Here is a 19,578-nt window from a genome sequence, read left to right as displayed (position 1 = left end):
TGCTGCTTTGAATGTATATGTCACTCAAATATGAACGGAACAGGGACGTGTCATTGACAATGACTTGTTTTCTCTGGGAGTAAGTTGCGTATTTGAATATTATTTATACCCCTTAATCCATAACAAATTATTGACCTCCCCCCCCTCTAATTGTGCATTTTTTTTTTCAAGGTTCCGTCTGATTTTGTTCTATGAAGCCACATGTTCACCACCTCAAACTCCTACAAAGTGGTTGTAAAACAAAATGCAGATTTGCCAGCCTTTGAGACAGTTTTGTAGTAATCGGTGGTTTAACAGCTGATGTAATTGAAGTGCGCCCTCGTACATCAGACAGAAATCATTGGCCAGATCTTTGATAGGTCAATTGGTTTAACTTGATTAGTCACTACTGAATGTGCAAATGTTCAGTGTTTGAATAGCAATGATTATACGAAAGGCCATACAATTTTTTTTCATCTAAATCCCATCTTTGTTTTGCGACAGATTTTCAAGAAATTTGGGAGGGCATAGGTTTAAAAAAGAATGATTAAAATGTGACTAGTTTTCTGACCTCACAATAGGCAACACTTAGCTTGACTGATGGGAGTGTGTCTATTTAGTTGCATTTTAGCCCTTGAATATGACCATTTGAGTACCGACCTTGAAAATTATCAGTAGCTTTCATGTACAAATCTCTGCATGTGCCAAATATAGTCGGGAACGAAACTCTGCATGTACCAAGAAGTGCTGCCTGATTGCTCGGCACGAACGGAAACCATGCCCTTAGTGGTAAACTTGGAACATGTATGGATTCATACCAGTATAACATGGCAATGCAGGGAAGTGTAGCTGGATATGGTCGGATGGTGTAATGAATGCAGAACGTTGTGGTGACATATATTTGTTACAATAAATACTACAACATCAAATTGGTATGATTTCAATAAAATAATTATGATCTGCCATGTTTGGGTCAAATGATGAATGAGAGCGTAATTTTGGTACAAGCTGAGTGGATCCAGACTTCCAAACATAAAGGATTAACAATTTCAGCATAACCCCTAAGGCCAGACTTTTATTATCCCTTGTTTCGCGAACCCGCCGAATGAACAACGTAACCTCGCGCCCGGCGACTTGTAAGCGCGAAATAAATGCTAAAAGAATATTATTTGTTATCTTCATTTTTTTTACTGCCCGCCGCATAACAAATCCAAGTTGCATTTTCGTGGGAGTATCATGATCAAAGTACCGAAATCTCGTGCAGATGAGAAACAAAGTTATACATGGAATAAAATTTTATTTTATTTCTTCTCTCCGATCAATGATCTCACTTACAATTCTTTGAGAATCACACAAATCTAATGGGAAAAAAAGAATTAATTAGTCCCCGTTCGGACGGAGTCCGAAAATGGGGACTTATGTTTTGCCCTGTGTGCGTCCATCCGTCCGTGATCACCTGTATCTCGAACATGCATGGACCGATTATGTTCAAACTTCACTCATACATCACACATTATATGGGACATATGCACATTCATTTTTTTCATGATCCGATTAATGATAGCCGAATAGCGGCCATTTGAAGGCCGAAAATGCATCAAAATCGCACATTTTCACCATTCCGGACCCGGATCTCAGTTATGCATGGACGGATTTTGTTTGGTACATACATTAAACATTTTTTTCCGGATCAAGTTTGAAATGGCCGACTGGCGGCCATTTTCTTAAAGAATTCAGTTCTGGATCCGTATCCAAGACATGTCTGGATTGATCAAGTTCAAACTTCACACACACATGGTGCATCATGTCACAAATAGATATGTGCATTTGTTTCATGATCCGCTTAACAATAGCTGAATGATGGCCATTTTAAGACCGAAAATGCATTAAAATCACGTATTTTCACAATTCCGGAACCAGATCTCAGTCATGCATGGATGGATTTTGTTCAGATTTAGTACAATGTGTTGTACATATGCAGGTGCATTTCGGTCATGATCTGCTTTGAATGTACATGTCACTCAAATATGAATGGAACGGGGACGTGTCATTGACAATGACTTGTTTTATTTTGTTTCCGCCCTCCTCAAAAATATTGCCTCATAAAAACTCTAGAAACAAGGCCATAGGAATGGTGGTGCTAAACAGGGAATACAGATACATACTTGGTGGGATGGAAAAATTTATGAAACTAATACAGTGACGTGCATTGTGAGATGCATTTAATATGAAAATAAACTCACATTGTTTACACTTGAAGACAAACACTACTATGACAGTTTGGTCCATTGACATAGCTGACACCATGCGAGGTTTATCTCCGAACAGTGATAGACCAATAAGTTGCATGTCAATTTGAAACGTATTTAAATTCTAGTATAAACGCATTTTTTGTGAAAAATCTATTGGTGTCTGTGTGTAAGCAAACTATTCTACTTTTTTTTTTAGAAATTTGTTTTTCCCTCAAAAAAAGCTGCTATACAACTCTCTTGATATAGTAAATACTGTAAAAAGACTTATTTTCACTGGGTTTAAATTTCAGTCATATTCAGTGGGTTTTTTATCATTTAGATAATGTGTTCTATGCTAAATATTACATATTCATCGGGTTTTAATTTAGTGCATTTTCCAGTCAGCGAAATAATTAATCCTTTTACAGTAGTTCACAATACACACTTTCCAACAACAGATTTTCCTTCCTGCAGATTTGCAAAATTGATTGTTTAATTGAGGTGCAATGGTAATAGTCATTATTTTGTAAACTGTTTTCATGGTGTGCAGATCCATTATATGGCTACAGTGCAGAGAATTACACCAGAAATTTGCATTGTCATGTCACATTAAAGGAAAAACGTCCATTACACATAAATTATTTCTGCAATTACAATGTATAAAATTTTTATATTTAAATTTGTTTCTGAATTGTCCAACCAAACTATTCATCTAATATTGTACAATTTGTCTTGTAAACCTAAGCAATTTCCCCATACAGCCACTGAGGGCAGTAATCCTTAGTCGTTGAGGCACATTTCTATTTACAAATTATATTAAATATATACGTCGTCTCCCACAGCCATACCGTAATCTTATTAGTTGGCCCACCTTGATAGTATAGAGAAAGAAGGCTCTAAAGACATAATTAGGAAAGCTTGACCTGGGTCAGGCACCTCAAGGTATTTTCATAGCATAAGTGCTAGTGAGCAGATATCTCACCCACTCTTTTTTCTCTCTCGTATATGCATTGTATTAGTGAGTTTTATTAGATTTCAGTACGTTTTTCAAAAATTGCATTGTCATCTCCATAATAAATTGGGCACCTGCCTAAGATCCCAAAATTAGGTGTTCTTATGGTCAAAATAAATAACATTTTAATGATTCCGTATAATGATTTTATGCAGATTCGCTTTTAATAGAGCAAATACAGTGTTTACATTTTTGTGTCCTGTTTCCATTTCAAAGTACCACTGTTAAAATTTTACAATCATATTATGTCCCAAAATAAAAAAAAGCAGTCCACTTACAAAGTAATGGAAATAATTCAGGTATGGTATTCTACTTTAAAAAAAACAAAAAAAAAACTTACTTGACAATGAAGCAATTTATCAACAGATTAAAACTTTCCTATTTTTCACTCGTGAGGGCTGAAACAGATGGTCATTCTATTACCCGTGGTACAAGATGCTGTACTTAACAGCTGTGTTATATTTCATCAATACAGACACCTTTACGGATTCCCAAATAAATAAATAACATTTATGATAGCACCATAATATAAAAATATTACACTAAACATGAATTTAATCATGTTAGAAAAGCACAAATCCAGTGATAAGTGTACCAACCAAACATTAAAAGAAATGTAGGTACCCCCCCCCCCCTCTCCAGTAGTAAATATTGTGCATGCAGCTTATTTCTTTAACATTTTTGTAAATATCCTGTGACTAAATATTGGTGTACTCTGGTTGGTTATACAAGACAACAACAAAAAATTGTGGAAGCCATATAGAGGTGAATTCCCAAACACCATGTGTGTTCGTTCGTTCATCAAATACAAAATCCAGGCAGTTCACAACACATTTATTAGCGGTGTAACAGGACATTGTTTTTACTCTATAACTGCCCCTCGTCACCCTGACGGCATTTCTTCTACAGAACTGCTTATGTCATCCCCTCTCAACAGATGCACTGCCGCTCCCAAGGCCCAACTCACTTCTATGTCTTCAATCTTTTTTTGTAGCTGTTAAACAAATAGAATATATAATAAAAATCATAGAACACGGATAATATTGACTGATCTAAACACATGTTTGGAGCACAAATGATGCTACTGGTTTTTCGCAGATCTGAATGCGTGTTAATGCATTTGTTTTTGTCAAGAGCTTGCGTCTCTCGGATGAATTCTTGCTTGAGGTTAAGTTCTCCAGCCAGTATCTTTCTGTATGTGTGGCAGGAATGAATTAAATTAATGGTAACCGCATGTCACTGATAAATACTTCCAGGTGATGAAAGACCACGGTTGCATTATGGGTAATTGCAGATTTACCAGTGATGAAATTCTCAAACGGCCTTACTAACACAAGATCTCTTATAGTGGATGAAATGTAATCATGTGTTATACTCACCACTAACACTGAGTTGTCATGGTAACCAAAACCATGCCTTAAAAGTGCACTAATATATGTCAAATCCATGCATAGAAAAGAATTTTCTTGCCTTGGGCTCTCACATTCTGAAAAAAAATTGATATAATAATTAAAATATATGCATATAACTTGCACCTTTTCAGGTTGGTTAAATGATTTCCCAAGTGTTACAAATAGTCCAATCAACCTCAAAATAACACGGCAATGATAGTCACCAGAAAGCGAATTGGAGTTGATGCTAAGCTACTGTACTTACCGGTACATGGTTGTACCTGATTGGCTACCCAACCCTAACAGTCAGACCAATCAGAGAGGAGCATGATTGCTGCCATTTTTTTTTTTGACATATCAAATTTTGCTGTTGTATATGTATATGACATTCTCATGTCGAAGTAAACTGTGTAAGCATACGTACCTCTTTGAGCAATAAGGTCAATATCCTGTACTTTTATTTGCTGAGGTTCATCTATTTCTATGAAAGCAATTTGAACAAAAAATATTCATGCATGAGAAGCTAACATCAAATCACAACTATCAAATAATGATATCTTTAAAAAAAAATGTTGTTTTGCATTTAAGGAACATACACTTCGTACTGCCATTCAACAATTGATTCTATAATTTGCTGTTAGGCCCAGACAAAGTCAAAACATTTTGGCTTGGTTTTTGTTTGAAAAAATAATTTAATTTTCGAAAAAAACAAAATACAAGCTGATATAGCTCCACTATATATTTAGGCAGTTGAAAATAGCATCTTTCATTATTAATCTGCCTGAGGTTAACCCAAGGTGTCTACATATAACACATCAAAGCAATCAGTTTTCAAGAAGTCAACATTTACCAAAAAAGACAAAAATAGAGACTTGAAGATATAGCAATTTATATCGATATTCACCCAAGGTACCTACATAACAAAAATCAAAGCCAGAGTTCTGGCTTGTTCGTTGTTGTATATATCTGGTAGCGTCGCTTATGTGTGGGGTTTGAATACGAAGGCAACGTTCAGCACCATCAATTTGGTGAAACCCATTGATGGTACTGAACGTAACGTAAACTTCAATTGACCTCACTGTGATGACGCATGCGTTGTGGATTACAGAAAAAGAGCCCGAAGCATGCACACTGCGTACACAATATGCTAATAACCTTTAACATAGACATATATCATGCATTTAGTATGAAACCTGGGAATCGTGTATATTCGGTCTTGACTCCCACCCTGTCTATTGTGGTTATTTGAAGACTGTAAACACGTTCTATCATACTAAACTGGTCACCAAATTTAACAACTGTGTTTTCCTTTAACAATACAATCTAAATGAGCTACGGCATGCCACAATCGGTCTTGATTGTATACAGTGCCACCAGTAGTTTTCATGAAGAAGTCGAAAATAGCATTTTTACTAAAAATATTCACCAAAATAAAGAATTGAAGATATCATCACAAAATGGACAAATCTAACAAAGATCAACCCAAAGTATCAAAGTATACAAAACAAATGAGCTGGTCGTTTTTAAGAAGAAGTCGAAAATAGAATTGTTGCGGAACGTACAAGGGATGACAATGGACAATCACCTACATGAAAAGCTCTGCTTTGTCATCAATGATGACAGGCGAGCTAAAAATGGAATTAAAACTAATCCTTACCAGGGTTCTTACCTAGGAAACCGCTTTCTTCAATCTTGTCCACTACGTAGGAAAATGCATAGACTATTTGATCTTGAAGCTCAATGGGTTGATGCACTTGATAGCCTAAGACATCTTGTGCAATATGGTAGCATTCTTCATACCTTCTACGGGTCGGTTCAGCCCCCCTCGCTGTGTATTCCACCCCTCCAAATGCCCATTCCTCTTCATGGTGCAGTGGGAGGCAAGGTGAAGAGAGGGCATGAAATAAGTTCTCTGTCTCTGTTGATTAAGATAGTATGAAACTTGATATGTATTATATCATTACCAGTATATTTGTTTCATCTGCGTTATACGTCAATGCAAATACAGTTACTCAGGACACATAATATTTCCTCTATTAGTAGCAGATTCACTCGCACAAACTACAGTTGTTTCTATTGTCAAAATACCTACTAATTTAATAATGAAGTAGACATTACCAGATTAAACATGATATTTTGGGGTTTATATGCACTTCTATTGGAGATGCGCTTTTAATAGAGTAAATACAATAGATCATTATACAACCTGTCACATAAATATGCTACACAATGCAAAACTTGCTGTAAATGTAATACAAATCATGCATTATTGCTGCCCATGAGTACTATGTGTAAGAAGTATGCAGCTTTACAGTAATGTAAAGAGGGAGGGAGCTCGGGGTACAATGAAAGTTTTAGAGCATGCCTTGAGTAAACCACATGCTGCCAGCATTGGTCATTCACAGATACCGTTGATATATTCATATCACATATTCACTAGACAGTTTGGATAAATGCGTATAGTCTCTAAACCAAGGCCATGGATAGTGAAGTATATGAAACGATTAGATTTCCATAAACTAAGTTTAGTGGGAGTAACACGTACCATCTTTAGTTTCCTTCCCACCCATCATTGCCAATCGTGCTGACTGCAATCCGAGACCAAGATAACTGAAAAATTAGAAAACATGACATTTAAAAATGAAATATGACGTCATCTACTAAATGATTCTGTGTAACAGTCTGAAAATGATGTGTTTGTTTGGTTATATAACATCACTGTGAGTGAAGATGTAGAGCAAAAATACACATTAAATCAAGGACCTGCACACTAAAGACACCGATACACTTTTGTCATATTAGCAAAGACTTATCCACTCACGTATGTTTAACATCTGTTCTAGGTTCACCTGTGTAAGGTTTCCCTAATTATTTGAAAACCAAATTGATTGTGTCGTTTAGGATAAACAAACTACAATTTCTGTTTTGTGTGTGAGTGTCAGAGAGAGGAGAGGAGGCTTTAAAATGATGTCATTATCAAATTGGATTGTGAGATATAAATGTATGAGTAATGAAAGTCTTAGTGTGGGCACACACCGGGTGCATCCCCACCGATACCACAACAACAATTCCTGAATTGAAAATGTTATGAAACACTGTGTACTGATCAATGACTAATTACAATCAATTTCACATTGACAATACGATATTTAAAAAAAAATCAATGCCACAAAGTAACTTACCTATGTACGTAAAGCTTAATTTTCTTGCCAAAGATATTGATATCTTCTATATGTCCTTTGGGTGATGAAAGTATCGTGTCTTGGTTTTGTGGTACGAAGGCCACCTGGCATGAACCACCTCCAAGATCAATGCTACCAACGGGAGATGATGAATCATCAAAGAATGTACCTGAAAAGTGATGTAATGAAAACATAGATATTTGTTAACCGTTTGGTACCATCCACAAAGTGATGTAATGAAAACATAGATATTTGTTAACCGTTTGGTACCATCCACAAAGTGATGTTGTACACTCTGCTCCTCCCCACATGAAATGTTGATAAAAAGTGATAAACCTTTTGATAAAAAACTACTGGTAAAAGCAATATCTGAAACTGTCTGCATGGTTCAAATTGATGATGAAATTTTGTGACAATTTTACAAAATGTGAAAATATTTTCGCTGAATTTTGAGCGGGAAAATATCTGGCACTCAAATGGTTAAATCGCTGCCTGCAGCTTCATATAATAGTGATCCTGATTTTTACTCTTGCTGGTAACTATGGTAACAACCGGTAAGTAGCAAAGTTATATTGAGGAACCTGTGATTGAAATTGTATTCATATCATTTAGCTTTACGTGAGGAGCTTGGTAATATTATGATACCTGGTTCAAACAAAGGTTGACTAAAATCAGACAAGACAGGACATATTCAAATATTCAAATTTATTTGTTTCTGCTACAGCAAGACAAAGTACATTTCATGTTGCAAAACATTGTGTTGACAGATCGAAATGAGTCACATGATTGCTGTTAAATCAAACAAAAGTATCGCATTTAAGATGCCGAGAATTAGTAACAGTAAAAGTACAACCCGCTTACCTCTGAGGAAGTTAACAGTAAACCAAAGAAACATGCCTTCTGAAATACCATCCATGATGGACACATCTTGCTGCCGTACTCTGAATGGAGAAGATAAAAACAAGTGATAAGCCTAGAAGAGAAAAAAAATGAAAATTTCAGTTGATAATATCTGGAAGTATTTTTCCGTCATTCAATAAATATTTCACTGGAAATGTATGGATATGAAGAGTGATGGTCATCATGGCAAATGCATTTGATGTGGGTCCCATACTATGTATAGCAACATATAGAGCACATCTAAAAGCATGTGGTTCTAATGACCACTGGCTTTAAACATATATAAAAATAATAGAAATATGTCAAGTGATATGGACACTTGTGTCCATGTCACATAAACAGTTGGTTTATTAACGTTATTATTTTACTACTGAAGAGAGGAATAAAAATTGATGTACCACAAGTGATCATCCGTTATATACCAGTGTAGTTTTCAATCAAATTAACAGATATAGGTAGACAACCAAAGCCTCTCATAATTTCATACCTGGTAGCATAAAATCAATGCAAACTATGTAACCAGCTGTTACCTACACTGATATACCTACATTTTTGAATACTTTGTAATAATTTATTTTCGCTGGAATTAATTTTCACTGAAAAGGCTTTTTGGGCATTTTGTATGGAATTTATTTTCACTGATTTTTGATGAGTTTAATGTGAAATATAGGAAAAAATGTATATTTTCTGGATTTTATTTTCACGGAATCATTCCTTCAGCGGAAATAGTAAAAATAAATTCCAAGCAAAAATAAAGTATTTTACAGTACCATAATTTTTCCAATTAAAATTTTGGCACAACATCTTGAACATTTTTTTTTTAATTTTTCTTTAAATTTAACCTAAATAGACATTTTTTCCAGCTGCCTACGGATCTTGGTCAAAAATGTTGTTAAATAATGTTCTGATTTTGATCACATAAAACATCTGGTACATGCAATTTTGATTTACAATATACTGTTGGTGTCTGTGTTCCAGCTACAGATAAAAGATAATAGGCAGTATATGTGGGCTTGCACAGGATTTATCATACAAAGTTGCATTTATGAAAATTTGATATAAAGAGACTTATTTACTTATTTTTTATCAGGAAATACTTTTGAAATTCTAAAAAAATGCAGTATTGATGCATTTTGATTATTTCAAAAAAACTAATGCGAGAAATCAACCTTTAAATTTTACTATCAAAAAACATGGCATTTTAAACTGTCAGATCAAAGTTGTTATGCCTTGTGTTGATGTTATAAACAGTGGATAAAACACCGTCTCATCGTCATAGATGTGCAATTTCAGTGTTACCAGGGTAACATAATCAAACACAATTTATTGAATACCAAGAGAAATGTTTTGATTTTGAGGTTTAAAAAAAATTAAACTTGATGGGCAAGATGATTGAGATAACAGAAATAGCAATGTCTGCTTACGAGGAATGTTAATTGCGACTAATTTGTCTGGTTTATCGCGTGCAAGCGCACATATTGCTGTCAAATCTGGGATGACTAAGCCAGAGAATGGATCAAATAAACATGCAGTAAAGTTCTTTTCATCTTTCCAGCCCGTGTCAGCTAATATCTATTCACATTCGAAGCTTATAATCTTTTTTTCAGTATGGTTGAACGTTCGGAATTTTAAGCATATTTGAAAGTTACATTTCGTACTTGCAATTCCCTCCTCTTAAAAATAAATATGATTTATTTTGCGATATTTGCACTTACAATTCTAATAGAGCAAACACAGTAATTACACACCATTTCGATGGACGTTACCATGACAAAAGTCATTTACAAATGATTTCACAAGTTTTAATGAATTACATGATATGAATTACTAGTACTCAAGTAAACATGAACGAACAAGCGACAAGTAAAATCTTGTTGAAATATGTGAACTAATCCTTAGAGAAATCAGCGTAAACTTTTTTTGAATGACATGATCAACATGCTAAAAACAACTGACTTTCAAATCATTAAATCTTGTCTGCACATGTACTACAGTGACAGCTATAATTATAATGTTATAATTTTACATTTCTCTTAAATCAAACATTTCAAAAAATACAACATGGGAAATTAATTTTACAAAATTATTTAAAGTTCTTGTTATATATTTCTTTGCATTGAAACCAAACAACCAATATGCATAAATTGACAATTCATTTTCAAAACCCAATTTTCACGACATGTATGCATGTCAAATATTTTCTACATCTGACTATTTTTGATATTTTAGCTTCTAAGCCATTTCGTGCTAAAGATACGAAATAAATCTTAAAAACACATTCCATTAACAAGATAGGGATAAAAATCATGCTCTGAAATGGCTTTATCATCAGTTTGAACACAGACCAATGGTTGATGTGAGCAAAAAGTAACCCCCTCTCAAGTATAACATTTCACAAGTGGTCAAGCTGGCCCAGGATTCATGGAATGTTGCATGTTGAAAGACTCTTGTCAACTTGTTGATAAATGCATTCAGGATGACAACATTTTGTGAAATTCACAACAATTTTTTCTTTCTCGAAATAAAAGTAGTTTTTAATTATGAAACTTCATGCAACCATTATACATTTTTTTACAAATTGTTGTATCTGGATATTACCCAATGGTTTCTAATATTCTAGGTCAGAGGTCAATGCATTTCAACACATTTTCCAAATTTCTTTAAATGTAATTTTTGTCAAAAAACAATTCAGATGTTGTAATTTTGGTATATAATTATTGATTTTCATCTGAATTGGTTATAAACTGATTCTTGAGATATCAGTGGAACAACGTTTTTACACAGACATACAAACAGACATACAAACAGACATACGCCACAACATGACCTCCTTTTTGTATTCTGCAGTTCAATGAGAGCTCAAAGTTTGAAGATCTGATCATCAATCAATTTAATTAACATTTACCAAAACAGGGCATAATATTAGAATAAAATTAGAAAAAAAAAAACAGCTATATATTTGAATACGTACATGTACAAGAGAGAGAGAAAACAATTACATCACATGATATGAAAAATGTGTTACTGGAGTAATATGAAAAAAGTCGGAGTTTGATGAAAGTCATTAACCTGCTTATTCTAGAAATGATAAGCTACCATTGAAAACATCTATAAATTATGTACAGTAGAACAATAAAAATATGGTCAGTTTGGCTGCCTTATGTTTTAATAACAATCCATATGCTCTGATAATTACAGTATTCTAACACCATGAGTGTTTCACAGCTATTCTGTTTTAAAGTAGCCTTTACAATTCTCATTAAAAGACAAACATTTTAATGAAAGTTAAAATACAGTGACTTTTCAGAAAATAAATTTATAAATGTATTTAAAATAAACATGGATTTTGAAATACACCAAACTGCTGTTTTTGACACTACAACTCAATAAACTCCAATTTTGTATTAAACTTGCACTCAGCACAACAGACCTGCAACCATGCACATGATAAATTAGGCAACTAAGTAAATAATGAATGAAGATAAATGAATATGAATATTTTGTCAAACTATCTGATGAAATCATGTAAATATTTATCTATTCAGTTGGGGAACCATTTCATAAATAAATGTTTAGGTTTTTATAGAATGGATCCTTGTAAATAATTTGTTGATTTACATCAACCATAATGTCACGTGATTATGTAAACAATGACTGTCCAGTTTGTGCAAACTTGTACCTCTATACTTAGTCTTTGAAATATATAAGCTGAATTACATTTCTGAATGAGACAACAGACAGAGAATGTTTTTTTCAAAAACGTCACAAAACCCTTCGCGCTACCTTAAGAACAACTCAGATTACTGTATGCCAAGAGTAGAATCGACTTCAATATGACACTGTGAGAAGTTCTTATTGTTACGATATACAAGGATAAATACCTTGACTGTCCCCGTCATGGTAATTTTATTGATTTACGTGATTCCTTGAAGAACGAGTTTGTAGAATCTCCAGTGTTGATACGATATTTCCAGAACTGGTCTGTTCTGCCAGCTCTCTATAGTTGTCACCATGGTTTCGAGGTGACACATATTTAAATGAGTACCAGTAGGTAGCATGAATTGCACCTACTTTCCTTATTTGGAAGTGTTCCACTTCCAGTTCCATAACATCACTGCATATCATGAATAATTAATAGCAATGAATAAATCTCAGAATTACCAGTCCTGGTAATTTCGCATCGTACCAAGATTTAAGAAAAAATTATAGAATTGCCACGGCTGGGCTAGTCTACAAAGTACCACCAATTTGGTCAATAATTTGACCAAAACTTTAATGGTGTGTTATGCACAGCCCTGTGACAAGCAAAACAAACAAACGAAATACTGAGTTATCAAAAATTAAAAATTAAATAATTTTAAAATAAACATCATTTGGCCTTCTGGAAATGGATCATGAAACAAACGATGTGTGACATGTGTTAAGTTTTAACATGACCAGTCCAGGCGTGTCAGAAATATGACATGTTCTTTCTAGTTTCTACAATTGTAGCACCTGAGAACAATTAATTTGAAGGGTGGTTGTCGTTGTGCTGCGCATGTATGACATTTATGTTGATAAACATTGATTTTCCCACAATCCAATGTGCTCTACTAATGGAAATCACAAGTATGAGGTTTGACCTGGGCGCGACTTGCACTAATTACCACTGGTGACTTATTCGATACCTTCCAATCACCTACAAATACCTCATTAATGCTTGTTAACGTCTCAGTTTGTAATCCTTGATCTGCGCAACAGTCAAAGTTGCCATGAGAACCATATATCTTGCATTGCTGTTCTGCAAAATTTGATCATGAATAGAATTCATTATCCGTTGAACAACAATGTCAAATATTGTCATTTCCAAAAAATAAAATCATTTAATTTTTCCCATAATTTTTCAAAAAATTCTGATTGATACATGCAGCAAGCAGGAAAATATGACCATTAGGTTTAAATTTAGCGATGAAAAGACAGAAGAGTTCATAAAACAACAACTAGGCGGCAAATAACGTGGCATTTGATCACTGGGTATGTGGTGTGTAAGCTTTCAAATTTATGCAATGGTTACGAAGTGATGTGATGTGATAGGCAGGTATTAAAATAAACAAGAGATAATATTTGTTGTTATTAATATTGTGACAATATTCAGGATATGATCCCATTTTTGCTTCAACAATCACAGCTAAGTTGGCTATATCCACCCGAAAGTGTGAGAAACGATTTTACCAAAATAATGTCTCTGTGACCCACAAAAACCTGATCAGCATGAACCTGAATAGTTGTTATGGTAACAGTTGTGTATAAAAAACATAAGGATTAGTAAATATAGTGGCTGTTAAAAGATTGCATCAATCCGGTGCTGACCCCATGATGCAACATCAGCTGGCCACATATTTTTTGGAGTTCTATTATCATCATACTTTTATCATTTATTCACATTTTGGTTGTAATCATTATCACCATTGAATGAATATATAAGGTTTATTTAGGTAAATGAACGATGCTCAATGCAACTGCCAGGTATTCAATATGGATAACTATGCAGAGTATTACCCGGTATGCAAGGTTGACCAGATGCAGTTTACGATCCCTTCGCATGAACAAACACACGCTGTGAATGATTGCTGAGAAGTTAAAGCCTTACCCTTTATAATGTTTCTTTCCACTCTACCTACATTTTAAAGCTGAGGTGTTGGCATCAGAAAGTGATTCTTTGCAAAGTTACAATTGACAGATACTTTATCAGGCGTGAATGTATATTTCTTCTCGGAAACGAAATGGCGCTGGAATGAACAAACGTTCTCAGTCTCCCCGACAACACAGATGTAAACATTGATTTCATCAGATTTACCATATGAACACAAATAATTGTATAATTACCTCATCAAGCAGTGCCTGTGCTTGTGTAGAAGGCAGAAGACGCAACCCAGCAGTAGCTTTCAAAGCAATCATGGTGTCTTCCCATTTGTTCTTTGGTACGGTATCTAACGCAATGGCCAGTAAATATTTGAGACCATCAAGACTCTGATTGGAATGAGAAATATACAATATTAAAATATAAAAAACTGCCTGATTGTTTCACAGCAATTTTTTTTCATGGATACATTTTTCTATAAATAGCGCCCTCTAACAATGGACAAAGTTCACAGCATTACAATTATTTCGATATGAGATCATTCATCAAGTTCTATTTTTATAGTAATTATAAATTAGCCATATTATAATTGACAAACTACACAAGAAACAACAAAGTATTCACCAGTCTGTGTTATTTTTACGACACAGAAGCGATTTGTTGTTACAGCGGGTGCAAGATACTTACATAACCTAACTCCCGCAACCTGGTGGGCAATTACCGAGGGACTTTGCAACATCACCAGGCACTTTCCTAGACATTCCAATGACGCAATAAAGTTACATGCCCACTCACATGACGGTTAATCAAAACACCGGATGCGGTATGCCCTTTATGTGTGCCCAATGGGTTGTGGGGTACAAAAATCATTGCAATGAAAAAATATAATACGAACATAAAACTGGGAATGAATATTAACAAAAAATGATAAACGTAAATTCCTTTGATTGGTAGTTTGTTGAGATGTTATCAATGGATTTATATTAATAATATTATCGTTGTGAGTGTCCTGTTCAATTTAATGTTTGCATAATGGTTGCCATAACACTCATTGCTCAGTCCATCTTTCCCTGGAATATTCTACTTAGTTTCACCTCCACACCGTCACCATATACCAGTTTCAAATATCCTTCAGATCTCTGACAAAATTCAATAAACGATTTCTTGTGAAACCTTCAGTCGACAACGGCTGCTCTTGGGATGTATCCAACCGATGCGACAGAAATGCCGGACAATCCCTTGAATCATTGCTCTCGCTAGTCCAACTTCCTCAGCGACCATTCGCAAAAGACGAAAAATCTCCATCTCAATTGAATAGAATTTATTAAATGAACGAGCACATGTACGCATGAAATAATAAAGTGTGCGATATCAACAATGAGAAAAACATGATTGTTTGATGAATGTTTGACTGGACGCTTACACGTTGTAATAGTTGAACCCATCTGAAACCCTGGTCTGGTGTTTTGATTAACTGTCACGTAGGCGTTTATGTAACTTTATTGCGTCACTGGATCGTCTATGAAAGTGCCTGGGGATGTTGCAAAGTCCCTAGGTAATTGCCTACCAGATGGGGGAGTTATGTATATGTTAATATAATGTATGTTAATATATAATACAAAGTGTGTGACTTACAGGAAGGTATTGTACCCCTTTTATTTTAATTATTAATTATTTTTTAATTATTCGATAACGACTTCAATATTTTATTTGATATTTTTTAATAAAGAGTATTATGAAATAACTAATAATATCAAAAACATGGATTCCCATATCCCACTGACACGTTTTTGTCTGTGCCCTCAACTTTGATATAGAGCCCTACTTGCATCATTTATCTAAAATACGACTGAAATAAAAGATGACTGCTATGAACGCTAGCAAAAGTTTGACTGCGTTAACAAAAATGGTCGAGATTAATCTTGTACATGTATTCAGAAATGCAAAATGCTTTGCAAACACACTTTGCAAAGAGTCACTGAATCAAACATTTATTACCATTTTTGGGGGGGGAAAATGACCTTTATTTATAGTATATACTCTCCCTAAATTTGTAGAACATTTCTAATTTTCTCTTGGTATAGTCATGCATGGAGCAACTCGGAGCATCTAGGCCAAGTTATAAGGCAGTTATACATGTCAGAATTTATTGGTATCAAACAAAATGGTATAGAAATGATTTAGACATTGAACAGCATGAATAACCTTGGAACATTTCTGACTTTATTTGTGGAATTATATATTGGTACATGTCTGGGCAATAAAAAAAAATTATGTACATTGTATTTCTCAACCAGTTTTAAAAAACTAGGAATTATTGAAGTACCACAAAAGTCGAAATAAATATTACAAGTTATTATTTAGAAATGCTATGAGCAAAACAAAAAACAAAATAGACCTAAAGATATAAATGATTATATACTGGTACCATTATATTGTGGTGAATTGTTAACATTTGAGAAGACTCCTATCTTAACAAATACTCTTAGTCGTTATTTATAACAGTAACAGTCTTAGACTAGATGTGAATAAAAGATCAATTTTTTCACATATTTAAAAAAATTAATAAATACATACAAATACAAGTTGTCTGTTTTTTTTTAATCCCAGAATCACAAATTTTATACTAGTACTGTAAAATCTGTATTAGAAGCCGCGGCTTCTATTAAAATGGTACAATGCAACAGAGGGGATGTGGCTTCTATTAAAGCATCTACACATATGAGAAATGGTGACTTTTTGGGTCTCAATTGTTTAAAAAGAATAGGTGCGACTTCTATTAGGGATGTGGCTTCTAATACAGATTTTATGGTAGTATATGACTCGCGCAGAAAACCATAAGGCCAGGAAAACAAAGTTCTCTGTTTCTCGTTTCATGTAAATTTTGAATGAGGCGGTGAGTCGATTTTTTTTTTTTTTTTGAATACTCTGCTAAAATGGGGTAAATTTGAGACAAGTGCGAGTACAAGTGCATTTTGAAATGCTTTATAAGGAACAAAATGTCCAAGGCGCATAGTTCAAAAGGATGCGCGTAGAAACGAGAAACAGAGATATTCTTTTCCTCAGCCTAACCTACTTATGTGACAACCGTATCAATCAAACAATTGTCCTTCAATTTATGACCCAATTAAAATCCAATGTTTTCACAGATTGAAAATTTTATTTCATTCTTCATGAAATCATTACCAATTATCATATTCATTATTTACTAGACATGACTGTGACATCCTACACCTGCGAATTTAGTTTGCGAGTTTTTTCGATTTACAAACATGCATGCAAAAAATATTATACATGGGTGGTGTGTGCATTTGTGCTAAATATATGAAAAAATTTACTATCTACTGTGGAATACTTTATTTTCGCTGGAATTAATTTTCGCTGAAAAGGCTTTTTGGGTGTTTTAAATGGAATTTATTTTCACTGATCTTTGATGAGTTTAATGTGAAATAAAGGAAAAAAAGTATATTCGCTGGATTTTATTTTCACGGAATCACCCCTTCAGCGAAAATAGCGAAAATAAATTCCAAGCGAAAATAAAGTATTCTACATTATTTTGAAAAAACAAGAACATTCATGCCTTCATAGAATTCATTGTAGCTGGGTGCAGGACAACTCAACTATATGCATTTTGTGTAACAGTTCGAAAACAAACGATTGGAGCCATCGTCGGATGTTCAGTCATACTACATTTTTAAAACTGTCACATTTACCAATCAATTGTATATTAGCTGGTAGTCTTGCGAGTTTTATGTCAGATTTCAATTAAATATGGTAGGATAAGCAGATACTGTAAAATAACAACATGCTTTCATTTATGGAGCTACAGATATAGCTTCTACTGTATTGTATTTTCAACTAAGATCCTACTCCGGGATATGGTTTCAATAAAGATTATTATTATTATTATCACAAAGAAGTTATTGTGCACACACTCCCTCTCACCTGCACCCCAAAATGCATTAAACAACTATACCTACCTCAGTTGCATTCTCCGCAAAGGATGACAAACCTGGCTTAACTTGTTCAAAGACGGAAGCTACCAATCGCAAATGGGAATCTGTTTGTTTTTTTAAAAATCAAGATACAAGTTAGAATTGCAGATTTTTATCAGACTGTATTACAACAACGTAAAAAAATATAGTGACATTTCTATCTAAGCGGGAAAAAACAGGAGTAATACAGATACAAAAAATAAAAATACAATTATCAATAATATAAAATTTAACTTACTTGCAGTTTGATCTTCCACGAAATGTAGAACGTGTATTCGTGATCCCGTGCTACCAGCATCAAACATAACGGCGTAAACATCATTAGTGTTTACTTTTAATTTAGGACTTGGTAGATACGGGGCATACAGCGCAACATCGTTTTCATTGAATGTGTAGAGTAGAGTACTGCTCTTGAAGCAGTTGTAAATAATGGTAAAAGTCACAAAAATTGATACTAAAAATACACCAACAACACTGTACAGTTTATAACTGCATCGACTGTTGTTGATAACAGCCACATTTCGATCAAACATTCTAAGCAGGCCCTGAACCCGAAATAGCGAAATGTTGGCGATATGCATTAGTGTATGTCAGCTGGCTGGATTCCCACAAGTAAATATAGTACACACACATGGATTAACAATCACGCCGTCCTGTTTTCAGTATATATCATCAGTGTAAGATTTAGCAGTGACGGTCCTAAATCGTATGTTGATTTTCCCATTCCAGTGAGTTTCTCAGTTCATCGACAGTCACGTGAATATCATTTATTATAAAATGAATATACTATGCCTTGACACGTATAACTTAAATACATAATTTGCATGAAAAGGGATTTGGTTCCATTGACATGCGTTATGACAGCTGCTACAACTGACAGACTTACACTCCGTATACATTATTGCTGAAAAGCATCCCGCGAAAACATGTACATGTACCGTATTTTCGTTTCGCCCGCTGGATCATGGCTATATAAAACGCCACTTCCTAGGTGACAGTGTGAGACTGGTTCGGTTGTCATTGATAACATTATTACTATAAGAAATTCCGGCAAATGTAAACGTCCATTTCCCGAACATTGAGTGCGTCATGCTTCTTCCATTTGTGCACTGCTTTCATCATGGTTTCAGTTATTCTGCTACATGTTTGTACTTATGTCATGAGACAATAATTGCATTAGTTTTCGAACGTCTTTGATATCAGAGAAAACAATTTCAAAATTCAGTAGTAGTGGAGCTCGCCCTCTGCGTAACTTGTACTTCCGGGTC

The 19,578-nt window shown here is 34.4% G+C and overlaps 1 protein-coding gene across 2 annotated transcripts; it reads right to left on the bottom strand.

The window, feature by feature from the left end:
* Positions 1 to 2,184: 2,184 nt before the first annotated feature.
* On the bottom strand, positions 2,185 to 19,575 carry LOC100369288 (ectonucleoside triphosphate diphosphohydrolase 5-like). 2 transcript variants are annotated; one of them, XM_085492806.1, is made up of 10 exons: positions 18,549 to 19,575; positions 18,296 to 18,375; positions 14,561 to 14,704; positions 8,657 to 8,768; positions 7,796 to 7,964; positions 7,159 to 7,223; positions 6,271 to 6,531; positions 5,038 to 5,094; positions 4,602 to 4,708; positions 2,185 to 4,216 (listed from the first exon to the last, which is right to left on the bottom strand). In XM_085492806.1, exons 1-10 carry the CDS (start codon positions 18,889 to 18,891, stop codon positions 4,106 to 4,108), a joined length of 1,449 nt encoding a protein of 482 aa, XP_085348932.1. In that variant the 5' UTR covers positions 18,892 to 19,575; the 3' UTR covers positions 2,185 to 4,105. The 2 variants fall into 2 exon arrangements, with proteins under 2 accessions (XP_085348932.1, XP_085348937.1); XM_085492811.1 differs by having other exon boundaries at positions 6,283 to 6,531.
* Between the last annotated feature and the right edge of the window lie 3 nt (positions 19,576 to 19,578).

The sequence above is a fragment of the Saccoglossus kowalevskii genome, chromosome 2 (assembly GCF_978046115.1).
Source record: "Saccoglossus kowalevskii chromosome 2, keSacKowa6.1, whole genome shotgun sequence".
Taxonomy (NCBI): Eukaryota; Metazoa; Hemichordata; class Enteropneusta; family Harrimaniidae; genus Saccoglossus; species Saccoglossus kowalevskii.
Note: the sequence above shows the minus strand (reverse complement) of the source record. Positions and strands in the feature narration are given on the sequence as shown.

Excerpts from the sequence above, each read along its gene's own strand:
- LOC100369288 (XM_085492806.1), bottom strand. The coding sequence starts at position 18,891 with ATGCATATCGCCAACATTTCGCTATTTCGGGTTCAGGGCCTGCTTAGA. Across the intron at positions 14,705-18,295 it reads TTGCGGAGAATGCAACTGAG|AGTCTTGATGGTCTCAAATA; the intron begins GTAGGTATAGTT and ends CATTCCAATCAG. Across the intron at positions 4,709-5,037 it reads TGACCTTATTGCTCAAAGAG|AATGTGAGAGCCCAAGGCAA; the intron begins GTACGTATGCTT and ends ATTTTTTTTCAG.